General features: G+C 36.8%; 1 protein-coding gene across 1 annotated transcript in view; it reads left to right on the plus strand.

Moving 5' to 3' along the window:
* LOC141319306 (SH3 and multiple ankyrin repeat domains protein 2-like) overlaps positions 1 to 22,142 on the plus strand; it is a 43,173-nt gene that overhangs the window by 19,712 nt on the left and 1,319 nt on the right. The window contains exons 5-10 of the mRNA XM_073833243.1: positions 429 to 553; positions 17,502 to 17,637; positions 17,934 to 18,023; positions 19,585 to 19,605; positions 21,312 to 21,436; positions 21,762 to 21,873. Coding sequence (XP_073689344.1) covers positions 429 to 553; positions 17,502 to 17,637; positions 17,934 to 18,023; positions 19,585 to 19,605; positions 21,312 to 21,436; positions 21,762 to 21,873 — 609 coding nt within the window. The remainder of the gene's footprint in view (positions 1 to 428; positions 554 to 17,501; positions 17,638 to 17,933; positions 18,024 to 19,584; positions 19,606 to 21,311; positions 21,437 to 21,761; positions 21,874 to 22,142) is intronic.

The following is a 22,142-nucleotide window of genomic DNA, read 5'->3' on the forward strand; positions in this document are numbered from 1 at the left end:
CTCCAGACCAGTGCTTCTCCCCACACTGTCAGCGGTGACATCCATGCATGCATTTTCTCTGGTTATATAAACGTCCCAACTCCTGCATTCATTTTTGATTTGGTTGGATGGATCCATTGCAGCTTGCATCATGTATCATCGGACCAGATGCTCTTGTTTAGCCACACTCATTATCCATTGTGCTAGCAGGCTCTCGTTTTCATATAAATTGTATTTTTTTTACATCATTTAGTAAAAGCGTCATATTTTCAGCATGTTTTTGAGTAATATCAAGGTTTTAAATGATATATCTATATGTGTATATATAAACAAAGATGTGTCATCTTCATTAAAATGTTTTGTAGTCCCATAAATCTAGCACAGTGTCTTCTGATCTTTACGATCTCTTTCCTTTGGTTCTGTCTTGTCTGGCACGGCCTGGATTTTAGCGGATACTCCCATTGAGGAGTTCACTCCGACCCCGGCGTTCCCTGCTTTGCAGTATCTGGAGTCTGTGGACGAGGGAGGGGTGGCATGGAAAGCCGGCTTGAGGACTGGAGACTTCCTCATCGAGGTAAGAATACGATTGGGTTTCCATAAGCTTATGGTTTGTTTTGGAAAGGCGCAGAAGCCATTGCTTGCTGAAGGGATGAAAAGGTCCCCGATCAGCTGGAAAGAGTGCTGTCCGACGCATGCAGAGGACTTCATCTTGAGCTTGCTGCTGAATCATTCACACGGAGAATGTTTATGCACAGTCTGAGCTTGTGAATATGAGGAAAGGTCATGGTTACATCTTTAATGAGACAGAGGAGCTTAGAGACGCAGGAGATGAGCACTCCTGGAAAAAGCTGCGAACGCACGGAGGCCCGTCCTGTGCGGAAAGTCAGTTTTCTGATGTCTCTGGAGCTCTTTGGTCGGGGTTGCGTTTAAACGGCTAACCTTTGCATAGGCGATCTGGCTTATCTTTTTTTAATTCTCACTTTTAATGAATGAGGGTGTAACCTTGACACTCTGAATTCATTTGAAAGTTGAAAATGTCAGGCCGGTAATCATCCATCATAACTCTTTGTAGAAGTTGGGCTTTGAATTTGATAGTTGTCTCAGAGTGATCTTGCATTTATTGGATGTTGTAAATTTTTAATGCTTCGCAGGTACTTTGGATCTGTAACCTGTCAAGTCCAAAAAAGAAGCAAAGACAGCTATGAAGTATCATGATAAGGGCTTACTTTGACCATATCAGATTTTTACCACTTTGTGGTTATTACCAGATTACATTTTGCTTTGGTTAGAGCAGTGAGATTATATTATTGGTGTGGCTCTATACATTTGGTATGTGGAAAACTACATCTTCAAAACTGATATGTCAGTGGTCTGAAAATTTGGCTTGTTGGTCATAAGCAGGCACAAGAGTTTATTCTCAGAACATGTTATTGTGTTCAAACATAGCTAGACTGAAGTGTGATAAAATGTGTGTACAAACCGTTCATAGTAATTTTCTTTATGTATGTGCAAAAGTGCTGCTTTGAAGGCTTGATGGCAGTAGGTGCCTCAGAGGAAGTGAATTTAAAAAAGGATGCTTTAGTGTGCTGAATTAGTGATTATATATATATGACACTGGACCACAAAACCAGCCTTAAGAAGCACAGGTATATTTGTAGCAATACCCAAAAATACATTGTATGGGTAAAATTATCTTTTTTTCTTTTATGCCAAAAATCATTAGGATTTTTAAGTAAAGATCATGTTCCATGAAGATATTTTGTAAATTTTTCTACCATAAATATATCAAAGCTTAATTTCAATTAACTTCATTTGGACAGCTTTAAAGGTGATTTTCTCAATATTTCAATTTTTTTGCACCCTCAGATTCCAGATTTTCAGATAGTTGTATCTCGGCCAAATATTGTCCTAACAAACCATACATCAATGAAAAGCTTATTAATTCAGATTTCAGATGATGTATAAATCTTACTTTTTATAGAAACATTGACCCTTATGGCTGGTTTTGTGGTCCATGGTCATGAATGAATGAATGAAAGAAGAATGAATGTCATGCTAACCAGTGTTGCATTTATTTGTAAAAATTTAGTAAAGCAGTAATACTGTGAAATATTATTATACTTTAAAATAACTGTGATGCAAATCTTACTCAAGTCTTTAGTGTCACATGATCCTTCAGAAATTCAGGTGCTACATAAAGGAATACTTCACCCAAAAATGAAGTTTAAGAAAATTTACTCACCCTTAGGTCATCCAAGAAGTAGATTTGTTTCTTCATCAGAACAGATTTGGAGGTGTTTAGCATCACTTGCTCTGCAGTAAATGGGTGCCATCATAATGAGCTGATAAAAACACCACAATAATCTACAAAAGTCATATATTCTTAATACTGCTTTTGTTTCTTCATCAGAACAGATTTGGAGAAATTTAGCATTACATGACTTGCTCACTAATGGATCCTCTGCAGTGAATAAGTGCCGTCAAAATGAGAGTCCAAACAGCTGATAAAAACACCACAGTAATGTAGACAAGTAATCCACACAACTCCAGCCCATCAGCTAACATCACCTGAAGCGATGATAATTCATTAAGGTACTTTTAACTTCACACCATTGTTTCCAGCTAAAATACAAGTCCTTTATCCATAATATTGCTTTCTCTAGAGAAAAAGTCATCTTGTTTGAATCAGGGGAGAAATATGCTCAGATCAAGCACTGTTTACAAGCTAAAACTGTCTAAAATAGTTTTAAACAATGGACCTTTTCACTGGAGGAAGCTTTAACATGGATAATGAAGTCATATTTTGGCTAGAAGCGACAGCTTTTTACTTTAAGACATTAATTAATAGACTGGAGTTATGTGTATTACTTGTGGATTATTGTGATGTTTTCATCAGCTGTTTGGACTCTCATTTTGACGGCACCCATTCAATGCAGATGATTCATTGGTGAGCAAGTGATGAAATGCTAACTATTTCCAAATGTGACCCTGGACCACAAAACCAGTCATAAGTAGTACAGATATATTTGTAGCTGTAGCCAAAAATGCAATGTATGGGTCAAAATTACTTAATATATTAGGATATTAAGTAAAGATCATGTTCCATGAACATATTTTGTAAATTTCCGACCATAAATATATCAAAACCTAATTTTTAATTAGTAGTATGCATTGCTAAAAGCCTCATTTGGACAACTTTTTGTCAATTATCTCAATATTTAGATTTTTTTGCACCCTCAGATTCCAGGTTTTCAAATAGTTGTGTATCCTTGATATATCATAACAAACCATACATTAATAGAATGCTTATTTATTCAGCTTTCAGATGATGTATAAATCTCAAGTTTAAAAAAATTACCCTTTTGGCTGGTTTTGTGGTCCAGGATCACAAATGTGTTTCGATGAAGAAAGTCTCATCTACATGTTGTATGGTCTGAGGGTGAGTAAAATTTTAGCAAATCCTTTAATACATTTGTGACCCTGGACCACAAAACCAGTCATAAGGTTAAATTTTACAAAACTGAGATGTATACATCATATGAAAGCTCAATAAATAAGCTTTCTTTTGATCTATGGCTTGTTAGGATAGGACAATATTTGGCCGAGATACAACTATTTGAATATCTGGAATCTGAGGGTGCAAAAAAATCAAAATACTGAGAAAATCACCTTTAAAGTTCTCCAAATTAAGTTCTTAACAATGCATATTACTAATCGAAAATTACATTTTGATATATTTATAGTAGGAATTTTACAAAAAATCTTCATGGAACATGATCTTTACTTCATTTCCTAATGATTTTTGGCATAAAAGAAAAATCAATCATTTTGACCCATACAATGTATTTTTGGCTATTGCTACAAATATACCCCAGCGACTTAAGACTGGTTTTGTGGTCCAGGGTCACATTTGTGAAAACCATGATGCATTTTTTCATAGAGCAGCATTATTTGTAAGATGTCTTTACTGTCACTTTTAATCACTAGTTAAATGAGTAGTAAACCCTCCTGCCCACCCCTATTATAAATATATAATGATGATGGAAGATTATCTGCAAAACACCTGTCTCGGCCCCTCAGTTCTGGCTGAACTGACACTTCAGCGATGACTGACCATGAGACAAGAAAAGCATTGGGAACATCGTCCTCCTTTCTGCATCAGCAAAATAAGTTCATTTGCATGCAAAATTCAGGAGAACACTCACTTTGCGTTAAAGCACAGAGAGCAGATCTAAGATCTCAGCACCGCATGGAAGAGCAGAAAAGGGAAGAATATGATTGGTTCTCATGAGCAATGGAGATTTCATGAATTATTAGCTCCTTATCGTAATCCAAGAGTCTAAATGTAACTAAGCCTGAATGTTTTCATGATAGAGCAGTGGGAGCTGCATTTTGATGATGTAATTTTGCAGGAAGTGCAACGTACGTTCTTACAATGCTGAACTAATGACAGTTTTCATATCTAATAGGTAGCTGATGTACTGCAGTGCGCGGAAACTATTTTAAATGCAATTAAAGTGTCAGTTCATATAAAAATGAAAATTGTGTCATCAATTACTCACTCTCATGTTGTTCCAAACCTGTAAGACCTTCGTTCATCCTCGGAACACAAATTAAGATATTTTTGATGAAATCTGAGAGATTTCTGACCTTAATAGACAGCAACGCAACTACTATCTTCAAGGCCCAGAAAGGTAGTAGGGACATTGATAAAATAGTCCATGTGACATCAGTGGCTCAACTGTAATTTATTGAAGCTACAAGAATACTTTTTGTGTGCAAACAAACCAAAAATAATGACTTTAATCAACAATTTATTCTCTTCAGTCTTTAACACGCATTCATGAAAGTACCATGCATTTTAAACTATTTTAATGATGTCCTTATACTTTTCTGGACCTTGAAGTTGTGTTGCTATATATTCAGGGTAAGAAAGCTCTCGGATTTCATCCAAAAGGTCTTACGGGTTTAGAATGACATGAGGGTGAGTAATTAATAACAGAATTTTCATTTTTAGGTGAACTAACCTTTAAGAGAAATTCATTTATCACAATGCCAGATTATTTAAAACCAACTAGTGAAGGAAAAGTGCAATTTTAAAAATATAAAGAAATAGTCAGTAGTTACAGCACTGTATGCTTAGGTGGTTTTCAGATTTTCAGATCAAAATCCTTTTATTGTGGCACAATGTATTTGTATATTTAAAAAAAAGCGCAAAGGTTAGAATAACATTTTAAAAGCAAGAGCGAGTGTTTGTGTATATAAATTCATTCATCATCTCTTCCCCCCGAATACCGTGGAAACAATAAACACGTTTTAATCGTCCAGTCGATGATATTGACCATCAGTCCCTCAGGAGCCAAGCAAGCTTCACTACCCACATCAGGTTGAGATGCTGCCGTTTTGCTCTCTCACACTTTGGTTGTACGGATGTGTCAGGTCCCAGGAACAAGCTAGCCTTATGGACTGAGAACTTGACCCGGTTTTACTTTACATTGGTGACAAAAGCTTGCAGTAAATTTGGTAGGGATGTAATATCTATTTAAAAAAAGCATATTAGTGACCCTGGACTACAAAACCAGCCATAAGTACATTGTATGGGTCAAAATTATTCGAATTTTCTTTTATGCCAAAAATCATTAGGATATTAAAGGAACCGTATGTAGGATTGTGGCCAAAACTGGTACTGCAGTCACTTTCAAAATACTGTAGAACGGTGTATCCCCTCCCCCTCCCCCCTGACTCGAGGTTGCCAGCTAAGCTGCAGGATCCAGCAGGAACCTAGGCTGCTACAAGGAGCTTCCAATGGCAAGTGACGAGTCCTACACAGTAATTTTTTTTTCTTCTGTTAATTATGTTTATGCTTCACGAGAGATGTTTTGCGAAGTAATTATGTATCGCAAAAATGTACTAATGGCGATTAGCGAAATACTTCGTAAAGATGTACTGTAATACCACATTTCAGTCGGAACATAGATTGTTTTCATACCCTGCTAGGTGTTGCGATATAACGCTTTTTATGAACGCATTTAGCACGGGCGACCGTGGAAAATCCACTGTGTACGGAAGCAAAGTTAGCCAAACATAGATGAATCTTACCTGTCCAGGAGAAAATTAGCAACGTTGGTGTCTGTCTTTAAATTCTTGTCTGTTTTCAGCCGTTTCCATCTTTCAAAGGCATCTCCTATACAAATCCCTGTTTTATTTCGGACTTTGTCACGACGTATTTCGGATTCATAACGAGGCTTTTAGGTTTCGTAACGCTATACATGTGTTATCCGATACGTTCGTAGCTGCAGCTGAGCTGGCAACCCGGAGGACGAAACTCTACTGACTTCGTGATTGGTAGATAGCTGGAGGGTGGAGCCTCAGACCAAAACACAAAATGACAACAATAACATCAGTCGTGGGCTGCAACTCTCACTTTTAAATGACAATATCCTGGCCGGACCACTGTTGTCAGTGATATAAGTATTTGAAATGAACATGATTTCTTAATGTCTAGTGACATGTCAGGGCCATTTTATGATTAACTGAAATACATTTCTTACATACAGTTCCTTTAAGATCATGTTCCATGAAGATATTTTGTAAATTTCATACCGTATATATATCAAAACTTAATTTTTGATTAGTAATATGCATTGCTAAGAGCTTCATTTGGACAACTAAAGGTGATTTTCTCAATATTTAGATTTTTTTGCACCCTCAGATTCCAGATTGTGCTATCCTAACAAACCATACATCAATAGAAAGCTTATTTACTTTTGTTTTACCTTCTGTGACCTGCACCAGATATCAAATAGCAAATTCTCACTCCTACATTTCCTGCAGTCAATGAATTAATCTTATTTCCTATAAGAAACTCTAAGAAACGGTGTAGCTTATGAAGGACGGGTGTTAGTGATCAACCAGGAAGCTACAAAATAGAATGATGGATTTACTGAAAATACATCTACACCCACTTGCCCTTGGTGTGTGGGCACGAGTATCTCTCTTTCTCTTTACTCTCATCTGATCGCATTTCTGCATCTTACTTACCTCTCCTTTCTAATAGTGTATCCCAGGGCATGAGTTATCAATTCCATAAAATAATGAGTGTTTACTGACCCATAATGCATTTGCAGGGCTTACCAACTTCTGTTAAAAAAGAGTACGTGCTGTTATTCGGCTGCTGGAAAATATAATCTTGGATCTGGTGCGTAAATGAGTGAATTTTTAATAATCATATCAGGCTATTTCAGGAAGATGCATCGCATAACGTCTAATCTGACACAAAACGCATCTGCTGCTTTAAAACTATTTTAGTGGTTCAAATAAGCAGTATTTTTGGTGCTTGCAAATATTTTGCACTGTCATGCTGGTAAAAAAAAGTCTTGTTGTCATGAATATGTAATTGTGGTTATGTAGCTCAAAAGATTGCTAACGTTAAATGTGACGGCTGGTTGATGTGTTTGTTGACGGTTGGACATCTCTCCTCGTCTGTAATGCTTTCTCTCCAGAATGTTCTGTGTGCACAGAGAGAACCAGCAGGGAGGAAGTCTGTGGACTGTAGGAGATGCCTGCGAGCATCCTCATGGCCTGATAACCGTACAACCTGTCACCAAAACCTGCTCTTCACGCACTGCGAACCAAGTATAGCGCTTGCGTACATAGCATTTGTGACACTAAATGTAAAAGTCACCAGTTGGAACGTTGTACAGTTTCCATTTTTAAGCAATATAGAATGTTTTACATCTCGGAATAGATCTTAATATTTCCAGAATAACGGAATCCAGTAATGTTACTGACCTTCCTCATGCGTGTATGTGATGGTCCAGGTCTTATGTTGTAACACAGAGCAACGGTTGCCTAGCAACGGCACCAGCATTGTGTCTGAGCGCAGTGATGAAAGCGAGGTAGCGGTTTGAGTTTTTTTTTCCCCCTTCGTTGGAGTGCAGCACTGGGCCGCATGTAAACATTTCTTTTCCTGTTTGTATTGATATAAAAATACATCGCCATAATGGATTCCAATACCTGAGTGATTGGATTTCAGGGGCGAATGACTCTATTACGTGCTAGAAATTAGCTCTCATGGTTGTTTAGGCATGCATGTAACTGCAATATGCTATATGATGGCTTCCTCCTGAGAGGCTGGCTTTCTCCATTTTGGCTCTCTGTTCCTGTTTTAGAAGTTTCTGCATTTTAAGATGGTCCTTTGGCTTGTTGGTGCTTACGTGACTGGGAATAGTTCACCCAAAAATCCAAATTTTGTCAATAAGTACTCACCCTCATGATGTTCCAAACCCATAAGACCTTTGTTCATCTTTGAGATAAAAATGAAGATATTTTGATGAAATCCAAGAGCTTTCTTTCCCTGCATAGACAGCAACGCAACTGACACGTTGAAGGCCCAGAAAAGTAATAAGGATATTGATCAAATAGTCAGTGTGACATCAGTGGTTCAACCGTAATGTTTTAAAGCTACGAGAATATATTTTGTGCACAAAAAAAAAAAGTGACTTTATTTAACACTTTAATCATATTAGAATGATTTCTGAAGGATCATATGAAACTGAATAGTAAAAATTCAGCTTTGCCTTCAAATAAATGACATTTGAAAATACATTTAAAAGAAACAGTTACGTAAATTTAATAATAACGTTAATAATATTTCACAGCATTACTGTTGTTGATATAATAAATGCAGCCTCGTGGATTGTAAGAAACCTGATTGCAGTTGTTGAAACATGATATTAATTAATAAGTTATGTCAAATACATTTATTTGTCATTTATTAACAGTAAAAATGAACTAGTGAAAGCAAATACGGTCAGTGTGCCTATGGTCAAACTTATATTAATTAACATTTTAATGAAATTTAAGGTGTGGGTTCACACTTGTAGTTTGGTTCTCTTGGTTCAATTGGTCTGGACCAAAATAAGAAAACAATGCATTTGGTCCTGGTCCACTTATTGTTCACACTGGCATTTTTGACAGTGAACCTAAAGATACCGAACATAAAGACATAGTGTTACATTTACAACCTGATTGGTCGGGTTGAATGACGTATAAGCTATGACCCTGGACCACAAAACCAGACGTAAGTAGAACGGGCACATTTGTAGCAATTATAATATAATTATAATAAAATTATAGATTTTTCTTTTATGGCAAAAACATTATAGGATATTAAGTAAAGATGTTTCATGAAGATATTTCCTACTATAAATATATCAAAACTTAATTTTTGATTAATAATATGCACAGCTAAGAACTTCATTTGGACAACTTTAAAGGCAATTTTCTCAATATTTAGATTTTTTTGCACTTCAGATTCCAGATTTTCAAATAGTTGTATCTCAACCAAATATTGTCTTATCCTAACAAACCATACATGACTTATTGTGTAGTCCAGGATCACATATTTCATGACAGAAATCACCAAACCCCCCAAACAAAAGGTGCGTTCAACTTAAAGCGGTGCTGCGCAGACCAATCAGTGTATGACATCAAAATACCCATTCACTGATCGGTCTGCTCAGTGCCGTTTTAAGTCGAATACACCTAATGTCGTCTGCTAGACTAAGCATGTTAATTGTTCAATGTACATATGATTTTATTTTCACCTGTGAACTAACAAAGAGCTCATTAAAGAGCCCTCACTTTGCCCTCTGCTCATTTTGTTTTGGATACACCGCTTTTTCCGTGTCAAATCATGTCGCATAGCATCACATCTTGTCATTACATCCTGTTTTTGGTTCATTTAGAAGTATTTGGTCCATGTTGCATTCATATTTCATTCGAACCTCACCAAAGTTTGTTTGGAAGTGGGTCAAGACCCATCTTTTTAGTGGTCTCAGTCCACTTGTTTGGTTGGGATGGCAGCATACACACTTACTCAAATGAACCGCAGTAACAGAGCAATCGCAACAGAGTTCCTTTTAAACTAAACAAACATGACTAGTGTGAACACGCCCTAAATTAAAGTGCCATTTGAATTATTTGATATAAGAAATATTGTGGCATTAACATTATTATTGTGTGCAAAAAAATGGTATTTGTATGGTAAAACTGCCATTCTGTTTTGTAAGGCTTGCACTAGGGATATTAAAAAAGCTTAAATGCATCAGGCATCTACTTCCTGTGTGGACAAGTTATATGCAGTATAACTCAGTTATATATCCCTCAGTTATATGCAGGAGTTTTATATTTTAAATAATTACGTTATGCAACTTAATACAACTTGTATAGAATTTTTTCTTTCATCTGTGTCCGGACATAGCCGGTGTGCAGAAATGCTGTTTGGAGTGCTGTTTAGACATCCGCTTTATCTTTAATGGAAATTCTATAAAGTCTCAGTGAGTCTTTTACACTATCTTGTGTTTAATCTCCTCTATAGAGGACTTGACCACAGAGGTCTTATCATATAACCTTTCTTTAAGTACAGGCCGGGCCAAGCCGATAACTGTGCTGCTATCGTAGAGCAATGCAGACAGGAAAATGGATGAGGCTTAAGTGTGTGTGTGTGTGTGTGTGTGTGTGTGTGTGTGTGTGTGTGTGTGTGTGAAAGAGAGAGTGAGTGTGAAGAGTACAGATCCCCTGTACTCTTCATAATTATCCCCACTCAAGACAAAAGAGCGCCCTTCTTTCCGGAAAGTATCAGGAAGAGGGAGATTTCATTTGAAGGTATAGAGTTTTATCTGGGCTGGATGATTGCCCTCTGACAACCTTCTGTAAATCTCTAAATCAGTCCAGAGGTGCAGTGATTGCAAGCTCTCTAGGCCGCATTAAGAGAGTGTGATGTTGACGCTGGGTCATGTTTGGTAATGATAGTGGATTTGACTTGGGGATTAAGAGAGATGGGAGCCATGTCAATTCGTTAAGTTGTATGATTTTTTTTATTAAGGATGTGTGACTTTTTTTTCTTTTTTCTTTTTTTTATCAGCATGGGCCTGGTTAGGCTGATTTTTGGAGCACATAATGCCAGGGCCTTTTTTTTTTTTTTTCAATCCAAACAGTAGGCCTATATTTATTTATTTAATTTGTTTTATTTTTATGCCAGCTTACAAAAGTATTAAACGGTTATGCATATTTTTCAGCTGTGCAGATGCCTGACCTGATGCTTGATTTTGATTTGAAGCATAAAACATTTTCTATCAGAGATTTTTTTTTATTAAAAAGACCGCGTGTATATATATATCAGATATAAACATTTATGACATATCTAATGTTTTTTTATTCTGTTTTTATAAATGTATTTTGTATATTTATATATATATAAGTTGAGGTCAAAAGTTTACATACACCTTGCAGAATCAGCAGAATGTTAATTATTTTACCAAAAAAGAGGGATCATGCAAAATTTTTATTTAGTACTGACCTGAATAAGATATTTCACATAAATACATATAGTTCACAAGAGACTTATATGCAACTATAACAGAAGGTTCAAACGCTCACTGATACTTCAGAAGAAAACACGATGCATTAAGAACCGGGGGGTGAAAACTTTTCTAATTTGAAGATCAGGGTAAATTTAACTCATTTTGTCTTCTGGGAAACATGTAAGTATCTTCCGTAGGTTCTGAAGGGCAGTACTAAATAGAAACAAATATGATATTTAGGCAAAATAAGAAAAATTTACACATCCTCATTCCATTCAAAAGTTTACACCCCTGGCTCTTAATGCATCGTTTTTCCTTCTGGAGCATCAGTGAGCATTTTAACCTTCTGTAATAGTTGCATATGAGTGCCTCAGTTGTCCTCAGTGTAAAAAGATGGATACAGTCATTATTGGAAATGGTTCAAATACACAAAAATGCTGACCTGAAGGATTTTTCTGAAGAACAGTGGGCAGTTTAACTGTTCAGGACAAACAAGGAACTCATGAAAAACTATCACTAAACAAAAACACATTGTGGATCATTCAGGTAACAACACTCTAATTGTATTAAGAATCAAGTGTATGTAAACTTTTGAACTGGGTCATTTTTTATAAATTCAGCTATTATTTTCTCTTGTGGACTATATGTAAAAGTCTTTTATGTGAAATATCTTATTCAGCTCAGTACTAAATGAAAAATGATTTTGTACGATCTTACTTTGGTAAATAATTAACATTTTGCAGATTCTGCAAGGTGTATGTAAACTTTTGACCTCAACTGTATATGTATGTTATTTTATTTTTTTTACATTTAAATGTAATTTTTAATTTGCTGAAGTTTCTGGATTATTAAGGTGTGATATTAAACACATGACTAGAACTTGCCAGAACTGGATGACATGCACATGTTTGCACCCCATTTTTATTTCTTTTTGGCTTTTTACACACCAGACAGGAACGTAGGTGAGATGAGGGTATTGGATAGGGAGGTGACATTGGCCAAGCTCAAACCCAGGGCCCTTTAGGCTAACGTTGTGCCAAATTGCATTATTTTCAAAACCTGCTTCAAAGCATCTCATAAATAAAAAACATTCCAGTCTTCTTCTATAATATATAACATTAGTTTAGATGTTTTTGTGTGCTGGTCTGTAGACGAGTGGTTCCTGTTTTTTATGGACTAAATAAAATAGTAAACGTCTTCACTTGTTCATGCAACCTCACTGTTCTGTTACTACTAGTTAGTGTCTTCAGTTTATGTGGAGATACCTGGAGGGGGTCTCCTAGTTCACAGAGTGGCATTATGTAAGCACAAGGGTGAACATGGATAGACTGTTACATAATCGCTTAGTGAGCAAGTATATATATATATGAGTGTGTGTGTGTGTGTGTGTGTGTGTGTGTGTGTGTGCAGTACACATCTTTATTCTTCTGGAAGTGACCAGATGTGACACAAAATCATCCTTTATGAAATATGGAAGTCCCTGTAGATTCTCTGTCACACAGACACACACTCCCAAGTTGGATGAACAGCACGTGAACACACACATACACACACACAGACAATCTCTAAGGTCCTTGAATAGAAGAGCAAGCATAAATTGTGTGATGCATCTGGGGACTGCAGAGAAGCAATGAAATTCATTTGGTTTATGAGTTCTTGTTTGTTTTTTTTTGTTTTTTTAACGTGTGTATTGAGACAATGTGACCAGGACGAACATGAGCAGAACTGATATGATTAGCCAAATGGAAGGCTTATCGTTTTATGGTTTATTTCCTGTGTGCTGACTCTGTGTGCAGAGGATAACCGCCTGCTAATTTCATCAGATTTGAATCAAGTGTGGGCTGCTCACCACATGTCACACACATCCATCAGTCAAGATCTGTGTGTGCGTGTGTTGTGTTTTTTTATGTTTGTTATTGCACTGTGAATTATAAATGTACTATTTCAAATTGGTGTTTGGTGTGTTTACATGTGTATGTAAAAAAAAAACCCTCCTAAAATCCAGTTTTGCATCCCAAGCTGTCTTTAACCTGATTTTCGTTTCGTGACGCATAGAGACTCGGATCATCATGGTTAGCTCTTAAAGGGATAGTTCACCCAAAAATGAAAATTCTGGCATTAATTACTCACCCTAATGTCATAGATGTGGGGCTGCTGATGCTGGGCCTTGAACATTTTTTATGTAAAAAAAAAAAAGAAAATTCTGTCAATAATTACTCACCCTCATGTCGTTCCAAAACTGGTAAGACCTTCGTTCATCTTCAGAACACAAATTAAGATATTTTTGATGAAATCCGAGAGCTTTCTGATGTTCCATAGACAGCAAAGGTCCTTCCATGTTCAAGGTCTGTAATTTTATTAGAATATTCTATGAGAATACTTTTTGTGTGCAAAAAACAAAACAAAAATAACTTTATTCATGTTTTTGGCCCTTTCTGGACCTTGAACTTGGAAGGACCCTTTCTGTCTATGGAGCATCAGAAAGCTCTCAGATAGTATCAAAAATTTGTGTTATGGGTTTGGAACAACATGGGGGTGAGTAATTAATGACAGAATTTTGATTTTTGGGTGAACTTTCCCTTTAAATATTTTTGTACAAATTATGTTACTAAAATCCAAAATATTACATTTTTATTGCTTCAGGTTTTTTAGAGGTAACTAACTTTTTCACCTGCCTAGATGAACCATTTTCAAAAATTCTCTACGGAAAAAACAGTCAGGTTTGAACCTCTACAAAAAAGAACCTTTAACATTCACTGAACCTTTCCAAAACCACAAAAGGTTCTTTACAGTGAAAAAACATTGTAGTAGGGATGTAACAATATTAAAATCTCACGATATGATAATATCTCAATATGAAGTCCACGATACAATATTTATTGCAATATTTTAAAAAAAGACAAATGAAGACATAGAAAAAAATGAAAATTTTGCAGATTTCAAAGTTAAATTATTCCATCTAATGCATTTTGAGAGCTCAAAAACCCATGTTCTTAACTAAGAAAACTTAAAAAAAATCAGTGAATGGACTTGTACCTGAACTTTAAAGGGGACTCAACCGTTTTTTTTATTTGTGGAATACTGTCTACTGACAAAAAACTATATCTTTAGTGAAAACAGGCTTACAAAAATGTGTCTCACTACAAATAAAGTGAAATGCTGTAACCATCGACCGTGAAAATCAAGCACTGATCACCTGAACGAAGTATATACTTTTTTTGAAACGCGCAGCGAAAAAGACTTGGAGGATTAAGCCATATTGTGCTTTCGGTTTTAGTTCGTTTGACAGATACTGTGCCAGAGCATAATGACCCAAAACACAACTTTAAAGACCTTTTATGTTAGAAAGAGAAGTTTAAAAATATTTTATAAAACTACACTTTTTGCCCAGAAGATCTATCGTTTTATATCGTCTTGTGACCGCAATAATATCAAGATTTTACTATCGCGATACCACGATATTGATAATACGGTTACATCCCTATTCTGTAGATTATTAAAATGTATTGTACACATAGAAAATTTGTTTTTTTTAGAAGTTGTTCATTGAAAGGTTATTTGAGTAACCTAAAATTGATCTTCTATTGCATTGCTGCGAAAACCCTCTTTTGAACCTTTATTTCTTTGAACTAAGAGGATGAATAAATTAGAACAAAATTTGCATTATTTATGTTGCTTCCAACCTGTATATCTGCAGTGATAACTAACTAGTGATAAAAACACTATAAAAGTATCATGAAAGTAGAAAATGCAAGATGTTTCTTGAAATATATCCTTTAGGGGAAAAGAGCACACATGTTTGGAACAACATGAGGGTGAGTAATGAATGACCGATTATTCCATGTCCTGATTTCTAAAACAACACAAAATCAGGTTCCTGTGCTAACAGCTCAGCCTGGTTGGATTTGGCTCGGTTCCAGCATAATGAGATTATCGAGATAAAGTGGCCATGCTGAGATTGTGCTGTTTTGTGAGCTTTATCTACATCTGGTCCCAGCACTTCCTAAATGAGCCCAAATCTCATTACCAGTGTGTGACATGCCGAGAGACTGGAGGTCAGTGAGAATGCTGGGAAATCTGTGCCCACCCTCCTCCTCCTAAAGCACTCACCAAAAACTAGAGCACTGCAAAAATCTGCACCGCCATGAGTTGCGATTACAGCTCGTGATTCACAGAGCTTTCTCTCTCTCTCTGCTTCTCAATCGCTCTAAATTTACATCATCTGTCATAAGGTCAAGCTCGAAGATGTAATGCAGAGTTATTCTGTCTTCTGGGGCCTTCTGGAATGCACAGTATGAAAATCCACAATAGGGAGAGATGTCGAAAAGATAAAGTGATTGATGTTAAACGCTGTTGCTTTTTTTAAACAGACCTGGCTTTCCATGTGGGCCTTTCACTCCTGATTCCGCATTGATTACGGCTTGCTTTCTAACTTCGGCTAATTGGAACAAATGGTAATATCACTCTCATACAATCACATACGTAGTCCCTTGCTCTCCATCACACTCGCAGCATTTATGAATCACACAAACACACACGATGGAATAAAAGGAGCAGCTCAGCTCTCTTCGTCATGAAGACGACTTCAGCTCCTCGGCTGTTTCCTAGGTTACCCAAGCTTATTCACGTAACCTTTTCTTCGGTAAAAGGCATACTCTAAAATCTCTCCAAACCTGTCTCTCTCATTTTCTCTCTGCTGATCTGTTTCGTAGTGCCTGTGTTTCTCGTTTTGCTCAGAAATGCCACAGGAGCAGGGGTGTCTCTCTAATTTGCTTGCAGTGCCTTTTATTTGACGATTTATATCAAAGCATATCAACATCTTATTGTAGTCATTAGTGCTGCTTGCTAAGGCGACTCTCACTATTACTGTTGCTTGAAATTTAGGTTGAGTTTGATTGGGAATGACAATTATGAGGTGTAATACTACTTTTCTATGCATTCAGCTGATTTTTGACTTGGGTCTGTAATCTACCACCTAGCAACCACCCAGAACACCCTAGCAACCATTCGGAACACCACAGCAATGACTTTGTATCCACCCACAACATCCTGGCATGAGTCTTGCACAAGCAAGCGCTGCTTAGTTTTTTCAGAAAATTAAAAAATACAGTATTGTTTCCAAACATTCTGTGGTGTAAAGCTGGTAACTTGTGACAAAAATTATTTTTAAGTAGTTGTGGGAGTTTGTGTTGCACTTTTATGCAGCAAGAGTAGGATTGTATGCTTTTTAGTCTGCTTGGAGTCATTGGACTTTACACCTTGGTTGAAAAGGGATGATGAAAAAATATCTGGTGATGAATGTCGCACATATATCAACGGTTATCGCTACTTGCAAATCGTTTCTGCTGTATATGAATGCGATTGAGCTTGGCAGTAACGGCTCAGTGGCAGATTGAATGTCCCACTTAAACATTTAAACTCCGATTTGATTTATTGCTCTCTGATGCCTTTACAATGACATCTTTCCCTGGAAGTGTGACCGTTTAAGTGTATATGAAGAAAATGTATGAGGGAAAAGGTAATTTAAAAATATATTGTGGATGAAATAATGGTTTGTGTTGGTTTTAGTAAGGAAATAAATGAGGTTTTGATAAATGGGCTTCAACAAATGTAGTGGTGTTAGTGTAACTTGTTGATGCTTGTTCTGTGGTATTGCCAAGGAACATTACAAACCTGCAAGAGATGAATGCTCAAAATCATTTGTAGGGAGTTTTGTATGATTTTAGTTTGTGTCTGAGAGCTTTTAGGACATATTTATGCTAGTGTACCTCTAAAATTTGATGAATTCAACTTAAAATACTTCATGTGACATCAGTGGTTCAACCTTAATTTTATGAAGCAAGAGAAATTGTTGAATAAAGTCGTTATTTTTGTTTTCTTTCAGCACAAAAGGTATTTTTGTAGCTTCATATGGTTGAACCATTGATGTCGCATGAACTATTTTAACAATGTCCTTACTACCTTTCTGGGCCTTGGACATTTCAGTTGCATTGCTGTCTATGGTCTGAAAGCTCTCGGATTTCATCAAAATATCTTAATTTGTGTTCCGAAGATCAACAAAGGTCTTACGGGTTTGAAACGACATGATTTGACTAATTTTTGCTTTGTGAACATCTAAACATGCCTGAATTATGCTAAATTGTTCTTTTTTTATAGGTGAACCAGGACAATGTCGTCAAAGTGGGGCACAAACAAGTGGTCAACATGATTCGTCATGGCGGCAACCACTTAATTATCAAAGTGGTGACGGTCAGTCGAAATCTCGACCCGGATGACACGGCTCGAAAGAAAGGTAAACGTCTTGATTTATTCAGGGCTAAGAAAAAACATGTTTGAAAATAAAGCAGATAAAACTCCTTTCATGTAATTCTAACCATTGCTTTTCCATAATGCCAGTGGTAGTTATGCTAATCACTGATTTTACTAACACTACTAATTTCTTTCTCATTTATTATTTAAAATGAGAATTGGCAAACCTCAGCATGAGTTGATGTTGTAGACAGTGCCTCCCCATGGGGATGCTACAGCCAATGGCTAAGCATCTACTGTACCTGCTGTATGTTTTTTTTTTTTGGTTTGTTGCTATAGCACCACCGCCACCTCGGAGGGCTCCCTCCACAGCCTTGTCCATGCGTTCAAAATCTATGACCTCGGAGCTAGAAGACCTAGGTAAGTCCAGTCATGCCAAGCAGAAGCATCTCATCCAGTGTCTGGTGTCAATTAAAGGGAACCCTGGGTTTTAAGACTTGTATGGCTTAATATAACATAAATTATGTCTCTTATATGTAGTAGAAAACCTATGAAATATTTAGGTTATTTAAAAATCTTTATGGTTATATAATTATTTTGGACTATAGGGGGACACTTTTTATTACGTAAAACGGTTGCACTTGGTGAGCTACTTACATTATCTGTTGCTATTTTCACAACAACACAACTTGGAATAAACCACTCTGAAAATAAAATACTGATATGATGACCACAGCTACTGAAAGAGCTTACAGGTGGCGATGGATATAAGCAAAGGCTTAATCCAAATGTGGTACCATATTGATATTTCCTCACAAGGAGTCTAAACGCCCCTGAATATCGAGTGAAATCCACATTGAGAAACTTCTTCGGTGGCTGTGGCGTCATGACAAGTATCGGCATGTTTACAGCCTGCCAGGATGGCATCTAGTGTTTCTTGTCTCTGCCTTTTGTGAGCTCTTTCAGTAGCTGTGGTCTACTAAAAGCCTCAAAGGCATTAGGGCTAAAGTGGAGAGAACAAAGACGCGGGTCTTTAGGAAGTTTTATTCGTTCACAGGCATCTTCCCATTTTTTCTCCTCCCATTATTGCTAGGAAAGCAGTGAAAACTTACATTGCTTCTCTTGTTGCCCTTCGACTGAAAATTACAACCAAAAGTTGCACAATGTGGCATCGTATCAGTATTTTATTTTACAAGTTTCTTATTCCGAGTTATGTTGCATTCAGTTGTGACTAGTTGTTTCTAAAAAACAAAAAAACATGCCCCTAAAAATGCATTTTTAACCTGTGCACATTTTGTTGTTGTTCTACAGCCAGCGTTCATTATGAAATGAACTTTGATGTTGTTTTGTTTTCCTGCATGCTGACCTAAAAAGTGGATAAAGGTATGATACAATTATTTACAAAATTCTTTGTTCAAATTCTAATGTTGTGCTTCCCCTGGCATGCATGTGATTTTGTTATATATTTTTTTGAAGATGGATATTTGTGATTATATGGACATTGTGTGTCTCAGTTTTTGTGTAAGAAAACAAAAGTACTACATTCACATTCAGTGTTAAAGCATGACGCATTTCACCCGAGCGGATCCCTGTTGGATTGTGAAGGATTTATTCTGGTGACCACAGCTAAATCTAGGGTTTGATGGGTCATGCTGATTTAATTATTACTAATTAAAAAATGGAACAAAGGGTAAGCAGTATTAAATGCGTATTAAATCCTTGTTTATATTGTGTAATAAGAAATGAATTGTCTTTTTTGTCACTTTGTTATACTGGATACTAACCCAACTTGTCTTGTGTAGTGTTGGAAAGTTAACTGCATGGATTTGTTGTTGCTTTCCGTCTAAAATGGCATTACATTATGCACAGGTCAATGCCATGTGGAGGAATACAGTGTATTCCAAACGTTGGTTCTCCTCGTCGTGTTTTCTGGAAATTATCTCTGAATTTCAATACTTGAATAAAGCTGAATTGTTCTTTTATGTTAAAGCCACTTTGAGGAAAAAGAAGGGTGAGTTTTCCCTAAGCACTCTTTAAATATTTGTCACCAGCTTAGCAACAGTAGTGATTATTTGTCTCAAACAATTGAACTTTTTTGATATGATCCAGTAAAAGAAATGTGCAAATAATTTGTATTCTCTCCAATAATCAAAATTTACCAGTTGAATGGAAGACTGCTTACTGTGAAAACAGACCAAATGTGTTTACACTGCAAAATGCTCCGTAAGCTTTTAGCTTCCCTTATTGACCCCCAGATCTTCAAAAGTGCAATGTAAGAATATATTATTCAACAGCCTGCCCTCTATTATAAAAAGGATATGCTTGAGAAAACAAGAGCCATGAATTTCCCATGCTGAAAACCTAGCTTCAGATACAAGTCCTTGTTCTTACTGTTATAATACATCCTGCCTCCATTTCACTCCTCAGAGAGAAGATAAAATCCTAAAGCTGGACATTTTAAGATACTGTAATTTCTCCCTTTAAAGAACTACGGTTTAACTATTATCATACGAGGGACCACTCCAGCTTTGAATCACTCTGAAACAAGACGTTGCCATGGAAATAATGCTGCATATGTTTAATATAGAAACATTCCACCTGCAAAATGTAATGCCATATTTTCAGTGTAAAGCTATCGCCACTGTTAGCATTGCCCAGGAATATGACGACGTGTGACTGTTGCACAAATATGATACGACATCTTTAGACTGCTGAATGGACTCCTTTGTCTTCTTGAAGGAGATATTTTCTGAACCGTTGTAAGCATTAGTTTTATGTTTACATAATGCGGCTGGCTGCATAGTATTCCTGCTGTGTCCTTAAAACAGCTTTGTACATATTGTGTTCATTAAAGAGAGTCATTTTAAATCCATATTTAGGTATTATAAAGGAGACCCTGATTATAAAACAGATGCATACTCATCTTTCTGCAGTCTTAGATAGGCTTTCTGTTATGAATATAAACTAGACTCCTGAATGGTCAATTTTGGCAGTGTTTTTTTTTTTTTTTAAATTCAGTTTTGCCTCAGGGGTATGATGGGATTTTATATTTAAAGCCTGAGTGTATATATCCATATAATGCTGAATGAAGAGGTGTAACTGTGGCCCCCTTTAGTCCTGACATTAACATGCGTTTCCAGATCACATTCGGATGATCAACACTTAACCACGTAAATACCGTCCTAGTATAAAGTATAAATAAAGTCCAGTTAAAGAATATCAAGATATGAAACACATTTTAATGCCAGATGTATAGGGGGTTGTGTGTGTGTGTGTGTGTGTGTGTGTGTGTGTGTGTGTGTGTGTAACCAGATTTAGTCTTGATGACTTCTATGCTAGGAAAATCAGACTCTGAATTTCCCTTTCCTCCATTTCTGTATAGATGATCAGCTTTCAGATAATGAGGGTCTGAAGAAGAGGATTGTATTTCAAGTCACACTAAGTAATCATCCCATGCATGGGAGCTGTTTAAAAAAATGCTAGCATGTTGCGCAGTGGCCGTTGAAAGAAGTGCTAAGATTTCTCCAACGGAACCAGGAAGCGCTTGCACGGCTTTGACTTTGACAATTGTCGTTGTACCTATTTCTGTCGCCTCTCTTGCTCGGTTTCGGATCCCTGCTCTGTGGATCCTGAAAGACGAAATTAGCAATATTTGATACTGATCTTCTTTTAAAAGTAGCTTCCTGCTTTCTAATTTGAGATGCTCTTGTCTTACAGATAAAGTGGATGAGGTAGTGCCCCCCCAGAAACCCATTTGGGACAACTCAAACGCAGATGTGAGGGTGGCGACAGTCAAACCACGTCCGACTAGCAAGTGTTTTGCTGTCAGCTCTGAAATGAATGTAAGGATGCCTTGTCTAAAGTCCTCTGGAGTTCTGGTCTCCTGTGGCATTGTAGCCTAACTGCAATAATTGTTTTTTGCAAGTCTGGTAAAACCATTGCCCGTGCATGCTATATTGGTTTTTGATGCTTAAATTAGAGTGTAGTTATGCACAGACTTGTGAGTATGCTTCACGGCTTGAGATTATTTTTATTTCTTCATCTCAAACTGTTTTTATGAAATCAAATCAACATATTATGTGACACCTACTTTGAATGGACGCTCTGTGAAAGTGCTGCATTCTGCTTGTTTTTATTATCAAGTCAGCCTTATTCTGTCTTTTACAGTCTCTCTGCAATAGTCAGGATACAGCAGTAGACTCGCCACAACAGCCAGGGAGTCCTAGAGGCCCCTTTCTGGGTATACCAAAGGGAACCATACGGAGACAAACATCTATAGGTGTGTGGTCATTTCATTTTGTTTTGCCACTGAACTGCTGCATCACACAGTCCTTTTATTTTGATGAATTGCACACAAACGTCGTTCAGCTCTGTGTAAAATGATACAAATATTTGGTTTACTTACACTCAGTGGTCAGCCCACTCTTGCTGGAGGCTGTTTCACTGATGTGACGTATTTTCAAGATGTATCAGTTGCTTTGTGGTGTCATATTTATTGTTTCCGGATGGTGATTGCATCCCTAGGCTTGCTGATTTGGTGATTTTTTT

Source organism: Garra rufa, chromosome 1 (assembly GCF_049309525.1).
Source record: "Garra rufa chromosome 1, GarRuf1.0, whole genome shotgun sequence".
NCBI lineage: Eukaryota > Metazoa > Chordata > Actinopteri > Cypriniformes > Cyprinidae > Garra > Garra rufa.